Raw genomic sequence first — 11,174 nt, 5'->3', positions numbered from 1 at the left:
AAGTTTGGTGGCACAATGTTCTTGTAGTATGTTAGCTAAAAGGTAGGAGGTCTGAGCAGTGCCTGTCACCACGTGAAAAAACTCAGATTCAAGCTGATGGAGGTAGGGTTTGTTCATCTCCAGTGGAGATGCAAACCAGCCCCAGTCCTCTGCTGGGGGTCTTGCAGAAGGATGGGTTAACGCCGCTCCCCTGGAGATGACTTCTCCAGGAATGTGATGCTTCTGGCTGGAGCAGATTGGGCAGCAGGCTGGGGAGAGGACAACCCTGAGCACAAAAGAGGGGCAGAGAGCAAGACGTGGAGTCAGCTATAGCAGGCAAAGTCCTAAGCTGGTGGGTGGAGAGTGTGGATGTGAACAGTCAGCATGAAAGCACATTGGTCTGTATTGACACAGCAAAAAGGGGAGCCTATGCTGCCATATCAGAAGCTCCCCACGTGCTTCCTCTCCCTCCATTGGTGCATCCACAAAGCTCCCTACGGGATAAATCCTGCCTGGGTGTTCAGGTACATTGCTGATGGTGTGCATGGAAGTGCTGGCTCCTGCATGTTAGTGGTGGTTGATGTATCTGCATGCTAGATACAGAAACTGTACTCTGTGCTGGGCAGAGCATGTTAACATGTATGAAATCACAGGTACTGGACAAAAATAAACTTTCTTTCTAAAAGTAGTAAAAAAAAATAGTTCACAGCCTTTGCCTTCTCTCCCAGCTGTGCAAAGTGCTGGGTTTAGTAGATAAAAGCAAAGAGCAGGATGGAAACTCCGATGCCTCATACAGGAGGTTTGAAAGGAGTGCTGTCTCCTTTTTGTGTCAAATTCAAGACTTTTTTTTTTTTTCCTCCTCTTATTTGGGTTCTTGCATATGTTAAATTGCTGAATTCTGCTTGATTAAAATAATTGCTAATTGCATTTTACAGTTTAGTTTAGTAGCTGCTCAGCAAAGACTCAGCCATCAAAGACGCTAAGCATCTCCTGTGACCTGCAGGTTAATCTTCACTTCACTGGGCCTTAGTGAGAGCCCTGATGGTCCACGAGTGCCGAGGTCTGGTCCTCTGCCTGGCATTGGAACCAAGCAATAGGATGGGCCGCATACTTGGAAGTCAGATTCTGGGGGGTAGTTTCATAAAGTTTGCTAAGAATCCTCTGACATTTTCCTTAGGTTACTCCAAAGTCAGGTTTGGTTTTTTTTACTTTTTCCTTAGGTTACTCCAAAGTCAGGCTGTAAAAACTGAGGCACCTGTCATGCCAGTGTTCAGGGGTAAAAAAAAAATTAAAAAATCATTCATTCAGCTGCACAGAGAGAACTGGGTGTTACCTTTACCAAGATGTGGTGACACTGCATGTGATGTTTGCATTAAAGCTGTGTTACAGCCCAGCTGCTTGCAGGGAATGAGAGAAAAGAAAGCCTGCCTGCATCCAACAAGACACACAAAATCTGCCCTACAACATGTGTCCTACTCCTTTTGCTATGCTGTTTGAGCGACAACAGTCTGGGTTTTTAATTGTCATAACTCTAATCAGTAGTGACAAATATTTTGCAACTGGAGGACTGGGGATTTCTTTATAAGTCTTAGACCCCATGTAAAAAGTTTACTCCTTACATGGACTCTAATCTTGCCTTATTATTCAGCGTATGCACACGACAGCATAAAAGGAGCACTCTAGTGTTCTGAGCCTGAAATCATATGCTTTCCAAGTCCCTTGCCAGCACAGCTTAGATGAAATTTCTCCTGGAAATAAGGCAGGAGTTGTTGACATTTTCTTTTAATGGGGAAAGGAGAGGTAGAAATGTGCAGGCAGCCACTGGTTTCGTGCTAAACAAAGATGTGGAAGGAAAAAAACATTTATTTTGATTGAACGTTTTTAAAGAAACTAGGTGTACTTGTGCCAAACTTTCACATTGTAATAATCCAAAACTTCCTCACTTCATTGGAGATCTCCCCAAGGGAATCCCAGCTGAGTGTCAGAGGAGGCCCAACATGACCTCCTGAGCCTAAACTTTTTTGGCATGCATTGCACCCAACTACGAATTGATTTAGCCACCTCCAGCTTCTCAGAGCAGCCTTTCACCTGACTGACTGAGGCACTCATGCCACACGAGCCTCAGGGAAAGGTCGCAGGACTGCAAAAAATACAGGGGTGCGTCCCACCTCTGCTGTCCTGGGGTGGACCCAGGCCACCTTTGCCTGGTCACCCGGATGCCCCTTTTGCAGGCACAGGAAAGCCATGATGTTAAGGCACACTGATGCCATCCTGGGCTGTTTGGCCATGGATGCCCTCCCAGCGAGCAGGGTCGGGTGGGTTTGGATGGACTGGTTGGGGTCCTGGGGGAGAGCATCGGCTGGCTGGGGAGCGAGCTGCTGCACCATCCTGAAGGAGCTATTGTGTGTGCTACGCTTTGGCTTTTGTCAGTCAGCTAGCACAAAACTTTTGTGTCTCCTGCTGGATTTCAAGCCTAAGAAGCCCTGGAGGGCTAAACCTGAAACAAATGCCATGGACCAGCCCCTCAACTAGTGTAAACTGGCAGCAGTTCTGTGAAAGCAGCTAAGTCACATTGATTTACCCCAGCAAAGTGGATCCCATCCAGCATTTCCACCTGTGACACAATGTTTTGCTCCCTTGTTCATTTTAGTAACAGGAAACAGATACCAGTTTACCTGATGAAATGCAGATTTTTCCTGATCCTCTTCATTTTTATTTTAATGAGGATGTCTAAGATGAGAAAATCCCAAACTGAATACTTGCATCCCACCCACCCTCCAGCCCACGGATATTCATATGACTCAGACCCATGCTGTGAGGCTGACGTTTATCTCTGCATTGGATTGAAACAAAATCCCCTACACCAGTATGCCTGGTTGGGGACCCCATCAGTACCAAAGATGAATGTTACAGTTACAGCCCAGTGGTCTTGCTTGTAGCCAGAAATTTCACCACATTAATCCTTCTATGTGATTCCAGGGATCCTTTCACCATCTGTCTTATCACAATGTTGGACACAACAGCCAAGCAGAAAACATCGCTGCCTACTTCTGCAGTCTTAAAACAGATATTCTCGCACCCATCTGTTCGCATGTCCCTGCACGTGAGGCTGTTTGGCACCTCACACCTCCCTGACACAGTTATCCTCCCGGACAGCCGGGCCCCACGCTGGGGACTCATCCCAGCCTGCAGGCGGGCAGTTAGCTGCAGAACCAGCGGCTGGATCTGGGTTCCTGGGCTAACAGCTTTCCTGCCAGATGGGGAGCTGCCAATGGAGCTCACCACCTTTGCCCGCAGACAGGAAGCAGTTGCCACTGGAAAACCCATGAGCAAACTTTTGCTCTGTGCAAACCTTGGCCATCAGCTCCATTTCTGACTCACCACCTCCTCCAGGGCAGCCTTTCTGTCAGGTGCCCCCTCCCCTTGGCCCAGCCCGGCCTTGGAATTTCCCCCTTCCCACTTTGAACACATTCGTGGGGCTGGATGTGGAACAGTGTTTGCTCCTCAACGCGGCTGGACCCTGGCACAGGGAGCTGGCATACCCCCAGGCTGCCTGCCTCTGAGAAGATAACAAGAGGAGCTGCCTGCAGCAGATTAGTTAGAGTCTGACTGTATAGTCATTATACAAACCCAAGGCTTATTTGTTGGGGTTTTTCTAAGGAAGTGTCCAAATATAGGTGGAAACTATTTTTTTTTTTTTTTTTTTTTTCAAAAACCAGCCATGTTATTCTTGCAGAAATTAACATCCGCATCTTTACTGTCTTCTTCCTATAAATGGGATTCAGAAATTGAGAATTCCCTAGCACTCTTTCTCAGGTATTCCTTAACGGCAGCAAAATGACAGCCATAGTTGTAGCCCCCCAAGTACTGCCATGTTGTTCTGCAGAAGTCTTGGCTACCTCCTGGGGTAGCCCTGGGCTGAGCTTCCCAGAAGTGCATTTAAAAATAATAATAGTAATTATCAATAATTTGATTTATAGTGAAGGAAAGCACACATGCCTTAAACGTCAGTGGTGCTGGTATGTCTGCTGAGCTTGAGAAGGAGCTGGTCCCTCCTGAGCCATGCCCTGGGTGCAAGCTGTGCTGCAGAGACGGAGGAGCCACAGAGCTGTGACTGTAGCTGTTCTGTCCTGGGCAGGACAGCCTGAGTGACCACAGTGTTACCAGCAGCCAGCTGGTCATGTACAGGGAGCAGCCAGATTAGGCCATGCATGTTCATGCAGCCAAGCCAAGCAAAAAGTAAAAGGCACACATCTGAGTAACGAAATGAGGCTTCTGCACAGAACTGTTACATCCTCCTGGAACAGCCCTAAATGGGAATAGATTAGAAATCAAAGAGGGGAGGTGGGGGTGGAGGGGTGTGGGGGTTCTTTTTTCTTAGTGTTAACCTGTTAAAAAAGGCGTATTTCAAATGACCTGCTAAATTTTACATTTCAAATTTTCCTGCATTTTGCACATACTTTTTTTCACTGTATAATCTGTCTTGCTCTTTCTTTCAAACAGCAATTATTAGAACCTTCTATTGCAAAGGAAATCTTGGCTATATATAGTAACGTAGAGGAGGTTGTTTAAGAGCTGCTAGGTATTCCATGGCTCTCTGGTATTCCCTGGATGTTTATTTCAAACAAGACTTTTTCTTCTTTTAAGAAAAACATCGTTTTTCAAGAGGAAAACTCAGCAAAGAAACACAGCAACTGGTGCAATTCCTGAAGCAATTTTTCACTGTTACATCAGTAATTGCAACGCCATCAGTATCCCCTATGGGGATATACCTTTCCTACTGCCTGCAAATGAAGACCAGCTGTAGGTCCTTCCTTGGTCCTGGAAGCAGGGGCTGTATGTCCTCAGCCAGCGAGGGGATTCAGACATGCAGGTGACCTCCCTGGTCCTTGGTCCCACCAGTCAGTGGGGAAGCTCACGTGGATGCCAGCAGCACATGAGCAAGGCTGCCACGGCCATGCACCTGAGCGGTGGCTCGGAGGGGAACACAGGGAAGGCAGGGAGGCTGGGCAGGAATGGAACAATGAGACAAGAGACGGAGGAGTGGGCAAAGCAGGGTGGCAGCAGGGCAGGGGCAGGCTAAGCTGTTTCTGAAATCATTTTTGTCGAGATCTGATTCTGATGGCCGCTGTGCAGCGGCACCGGTTGACAGGCTGTGGGAGGGCCATCCCAGCTCTCACTGTGGCCTTGGTTTTGCAGCCCTGGGGTAGCTCTCTGCATGGAAGCCATGGCCTGGCACCGGCAGGATGACACTGGGCACAACAAGTCACAGCAAGCATAAGACAGAGCGTTGCTTTCACCGGTTCCCATGTAACTGCAGAAAGGCAACATCTTCACGAGGCAGTGTCCTGGGGCACAGCCTTGAGCGACAGCCACCTGGACATCACTAACCACAACCCCTCCTGGCCAAACCACCTGCCTGGGGCAAAACCACAGGCACCCGCGATGCTGGGGATGAGCAAGCCCCCCATCGCCAGTCGGCAGGGCTGGGGGAGGCAGGTGCGCTCCCCGCTCTGGGGAAGACCCTTGCCCCTCACTTGCAGCCAAAGCATCCCATAGCATCACTCATGCCTCCGGGTCTCTTCTGTCTCTCTGTCTGTCCCTCCCTCCAGGGAAAGTCTCTGGCGAGCAAGCGCCTCACAGGCCTGATGCAATCCTCCTGACAGCTGCAGCCCACCGCCCCGTGGGAGAGACAACTGGGACCGCTGCCGGGGACGGGGCATTTTGGGGACAGCGGGTCCCTGCGAGGGAGCGAGCCGGAGTGAGCACAAGCGGGAAGCCACGTGCAGGTGAGCGCCTCTCCTCACAGTTTACATCGACACTTCCCTGCCTGCACAGCTTTGTAAGGACGCCGAGCTCTGCAGGTGCTTTGTTTCCGAGCGGGGTTTGGAGGAACGCACTTCACCATACACAGGAGGCTTGCTGGCTTGTTATTTAAGGGAACGGACTCAACCGCAACTTGGAGAAAGAAGAGCTGAGAGAGATCGGTGTTCTTCCTTCATCTCTTCTCTCCCTGGCACAAACATGGCTCTAATAGACGGCGCTGCAATCTCACTTGCTCCCTTTCTTGTGGCCATCTGGATCCAATAAAATATCTGCTGGAAGCTACTTCTCCTTCTCACAAAATCCCATGCATTTCTCCTGCAGATTCATTGACTTTAACTTTGTTTTTCTTTTCTATGTCTCTCCTCCTTTAAAGCCAAAAAGAAAAAGAAAAAAAAGGCACTATTTAAGTTCATCATTCACTGTCGTTCCAATAGCATGTATCTTACCCAGAGATGATGGCCAGATCCTCAGCTGAAGTCAGGAGACTTGAGTGGTTTTCATCACCTGAGGATCTGCCCCATGGAGTCAGACTCTGATCCTGGTGCAAATCCTCTGATGTCGGCGGACTCGCTCTGCATGTGCGCATAGTGCAAATGTGATCAGACTCTGCCTGATGCTCAAAAAGTCATGTTTTAGATGCGTAATGCACACAGAAACACACACACAGACACACACGCACGTGGTATTTAAAAGTGAGTTGGTTTATATTGTATTTGATTTTCTATTTATTTAAGGGTTTGCATATTTATTCAATGATGGACGTTCAAGCTTTACTTCAAGTAGATAGAATCGGACTCCAACTGCAATTGTAGAGGGCCAAAATCTGCTCACATGTATACAGGGAAAGGCAACTCTGGTATGGGCAGGTGTCAAAATTCAGCCTGCGGTGAGGAGGGAATTGATGGAGATGGGACCGCCAGGAGCAGGATGTGAAAGGGCAAGGTGCTGGGTGGTGCCAGGTAACCTTTCCTAAACAGCAGCGCGCCCAGCTCAGATAACTGACTCTGCTGAGAAGCAGCATTGTAAGCGTGAAATTGTACCACTGGAGGAAATGAGCTTCCACTAAAACTCATCTGACCTACAGCCCGTGAATACAACTGCAAGAGGTGACCCATTAGCTTGTTGCAAACTGTTGGGAGTATGGAGGTTATGGTGAGGACAGAACTGAACTGATTTAATTAAAACCCCCATGTATACTAGCTGCAGATAGGAAAATGGACTGCATTCACATACTGTATATGAAAATTTCAAGACTCAATTGACTCAGTGCCACAAAACCTCCTGTATTTTACAAGCACTTCAGATCTGAAGCGTATGTGAAAATAGACATTTCTTGGTCTTCTTCACTCATGCCAAGGCAAACTGGCTTTTTGTGCAGGTGGTAGAAATTGCTATATGGCTACAAGTCTGCATTCCTACCTAGGCAAAACCATCTAGCTAAGTAGACAGCTGGCTATCGACAATATTAACTTCTGAGGCAAGTATTATTCTAATATCTAAGGCCTATGTGTGCACAAAATCAGGCCAGGGTAGTTTCTGTCAGAAAAAAGGACCTTCCCTCTTTACCCATGACATTTCTCATCTTGATACCTCTTTCCGCTCCCCGCCCCCCCCCCCCGCCCAGAAAACTCCTATTATTGATTTTACCTGAGGTCTATAGGACCGTCTACACCTGCATGAATTTACAGTAGAATATTGAGTATGATATTTGTTCTTTACACATGCCTATTCCCGTAAACAGCCTGCTGTCTGAGGTCTTCAGATTTATCCTACACATACGTGACACACAAGTGAGTTCCAAGACTGAAGAACTGTCATGGATGTGCCTGTACATTCATGTGGTGTCCTGTGTCCTGCCTCTGAAAGGAACATTTGGTCTCCTCCAAACTGTCACTTGGCTGTCCTTGCAGGACCCATTTTCTGTTGCACACGCAGCCAAAGGGTCCCCTTGGGTAACAGAGGCTCTTCAGGTAACAGGCCTGGTTATCTATTCATCCACATTCATGTGTCCCTTTACATCGTCCCTAGGAAAATGCAAAGGCTGGCTCTTCTCAGAGCCATGTTGTTTTTATCTGTGTCAACCCCACCATCACCATGTGTCACTGGAGCTCTGTAAACCAAAAGCTGCTCACACCCCAAGCTAATCTACTGCCAGTGCTGCCCAGCCTCTAGGCGAAGGTACTTCCTATTCCTATAGCAGGTTTGTCCTGTGAACCCCTGAACTGGTCTGCAGAGCATTCCTGAGCAGGATGTGCGCATAAAGCACGGAGCTGATGTGTAGCAAGTAGCAGAGATGGCCAAGTGTTACCAGGGGTATCTGCTTTGCGGTGAGTTCCTGATACTGGACAGGTCTTCTCCTGGGTGAAGGGTGGGGTAGCTCCATGGAGGTACTCTCCACTGTCCTCCAGCGTGGGGGCACAACATGGCAGGACTGGAGGATGCTGGCAGGTGCACGGGACAGGTGGAATTTGGGTGATGGTCTGCGCAGGGAGCGGCAGTGCCAGACTTTAACTTGGAGATGCGCTGCTGCCCTGTGAGCGAGGCACCCTGCTCTGTCTCCCTGCTCTGTTCCTGCTGGACGGCTGTGTTGGCTGCCGCAGTGTTTTGCCTGTGGGGAATATGCTATGTTTGAACAGTTGAGTGCACGGAGGGAATTTTTGCAGGCACAGGGAGCATGCATATGGGCGTACATCAGGGGGCCTGGATGCTGAACAGCTTGCCATTTAAATGCACACTCGTGCAAGCTAATCTGCTCAGTAATGGCTAGCTGAGCGGACAGAGCTTCATATTCTCTGGAGAGAAGAAACCTCTGCTCATCATTTCCTGACTAAATTTCTCTAAAACAGACATGAGAGTAGACAAGACCTCCTCCTGGGAACACATATGAACTGCTTTTCACATGTCTTTTACTTCACATATGATGATACTAACATGTAACTACTTCCACGTGAACTGCATCCTCGATTTATTGCTTTTTAATGACATTGCTTATTCCAAGTGATGCTGCTCTTGTACACTCACAGTATCCCACGGAGTGTTGCAAGCGGTAATGCACTGCTTTATAAGCATCCCATGTCTTCCAACTACCTCATCATGCTGAAGATGAGTTAGGAAATCAGCTTTCCACCTCTATTTATGTTCTAAATCGCATTGTTTCAAGGAAAGGTAGTCTGGAAACCTTTTACAATGTCCATGCTGTGCAAGCTAGCTACAAAGCTTCCCATACTTACAGGGCTATGGCTGTGAAATATGGCTGTACACTGTTATTTGGATAATAGAGTATCCAGAACATTTGTGGCTATTGTGGTGAAATGGCACCAGGACAAGCACTAGGAAGGTTCAACAAGCCTGTGCAGACAGAGTTAGGCTAAAGCAAATGGATTAATGTACTCTCAGTATAATTCAACACTAAGATCCCATAGAGTACTGTAATAAAATGGTAGCAGGGCAGCCATAAAAAGTGGCAGTAAGCTGACATAATAATACCAGGATAAATGTAGCAATAAGGTAACACAGGCCGCTGCAGTAAAGTAGCATTTTGATAATGCAGCAATAAGACACAACAGGATGCTGCAGTAAATTAGTTTGGGGAATAAGGCAGTAATAATGGTGTGTGAGGACAAAAGGTGGTACATTTGTACCAGGTACTGCAGCAATAAAGATAGCACAAGGTGTCCTAGTAATAAGTTACTACAGTAACAACACCACGGTGAACTGTAAAGTTATATCAGGATGCTTCCATGCTGCAGTCAAATCCTACAAGAGGTGGTAGCGAGACAATGAAGACAAAATATGCCCCATTTTGGACCGCAAAATACAAGTCAGTTTTCTGCATGGTGACCCAAATTCTGGAATGATCTCAGCGATACCAATCCTATTGCCCCCTCCCTTCAAGGAAGCGGAGACAAGAGAGTTCCACCTTCTAGTCTAATATTTTGGGCTGAAAATACAAAATTGACTCATTGTCTCTTCAGCCAAATTGTCATAGACTGTGGTGAAGTTCTTCAGTTAGTCCTTACTCAGGTGAAACCTCGTTGATTTCAGTGAGTCCTTTGCCTTGGAAAGGATTTGGCTCTCTCATCTTCTGGCATGGGTGATCCTTTTAGCCTCCAATTATTTCTGTTTGGGGTGGGGGAAGGGGAACCCAGGTACAGAACATCTGACTGTACTGGTTTGTTTCCTGAAATGCACAAATAAATTTAGCATCCTGGAAAAGTCAAAGCAATAAGTACCAAATCTGTTCTGTCTGTCACGCATGCACGCACACGTGAATAATCCTGCTGGAATCAGTGCAGGTCCTGGATGCATCCATGGGCAAGGCTTGGCCTAACCTTGTTCTCAGTGTCTCCCGCTGAGTGACGGAAGCAGTGTGTCTTCTCAGGTTTTATAGTTTTATATTATCTCCTTTCCTGCTTTTCTGTATTTTATTTTAATTTAACCTCAGCTGTGTTTGAAATGTCCCTAGAAAACAAGCAGTTTGCCATAATACAATATGCAGCATGATCAGCAAAGAATAGGTGTGTCCATTTGCTGTCTTTGTACCCTTCAGTGGAGGGTAAAGCATTCTGGAAAATAACCAGCAACCACTGTTATACTCAATAATCATTGGGCATAAGGGTTTAGTCAAAGCATCTATGTCAACAGCAAGGCTTGAATGGAGTGTGTGTGCTAGATAACAAGATGGTCTCCTGGGAAAAGGATTAAATAGGGCACCGCTGCAGACTCCTGACAAGCAGGAGCAGCTCACAGCTGGCTCTGGCTCCTTCAGCTAGTCCCAACAGATAGGAATTTTCTGCCGCATCTTTCTGACCCTTTGCACAACAGCTTTGCTATCCCTTTATGTGGCTTCCTCTGTCTGGAGCCGACTGTGCTCAGTTCAAGTTTTGAGCAATGCTCTGATAGCCTTGGCTTGGCTCTTGCCTTAAACTCCTTGGCTTGCTCTTATTGTGGTTTAATGATTAAGCAGGATTATTAAAGTAGAGCTCACAGTAGGGTAAGATAGGCTAGGTTATCATGATTTTGTCGTTTAAGCTGCGAGCAATTTTGCAGCTTCTCAACACTGTTTATAACCTGAGACGGAGAACAAGCGAGGCGGCTGCTCAGCAGAACAGTGAGCGGGTGAACAATACACTATCTTCATGCCCATACGTACTTTGAACTTACTGGTGAGGAGAAATGCTTTGTAGTGAGAAAAGTAATCTCACGGCAGGAGAGAGTCAGACCTGATCAACTTTTTCATGTGATACAGATTTTGCTTTGCCAGTCCCTAGCATCTGCAAAGCTTGCAGCTAAGAGCCAGCAACCTTCTAATCCTGCTGCTAAGCATTTGGAAACAAGTTTTTCAAAGGCTGTCTTTACGCAGCAATGCT

At 47.2% G+C, this 11,174-nt stretch overlaps 1 protein-coding gene across 2 annotated transcripts in view; it reads left to right on the top strand.

Moving 5' to 3' along the window:
* Positions 1-6,510, top strand: part of RGS6 (regulator of G protein signaling 6) — a 281,414-nt gene extending 274,904 nt beyond the window's left edge. For both annotated transcript variants that reach the window (XM_040601641.1, XM_040601639.1), the window contains one exon: positions 5,592-6,510. In XM_040601641.1, the coding sequence (XP_040457575.1) occupies positions 5,592-5,642 (51 nt within the window). In that variant the 3' untranslated portion in view covers positions 5,643-6,510. The remainder of the gene's footprint in view (positions 1-5,591) is intronic.
* The last annotated feature ends 4,664 nt before the right edge of the window (positions 6,511-11,174 follow it).

This window comes from Falco naumanni, chromosome 7 (assembly GCF_017639655.2).
Source record: "Falco naumanni isolate bFalNau1 chromosome 7, bFalNau1.pat, whole genome shotgun sequence".
In the NCBI taxonomy this organism is placed as follows: Eukaryota; Metazoa; Chordata; class Aves; order Falconiformes; family Falconidae; genus Falco; species Falco naumanni.
Note: the sequence above shows the minus strand (reverse complement) of the source record. Positions and strands in the feature narration are given on the sequence as shown.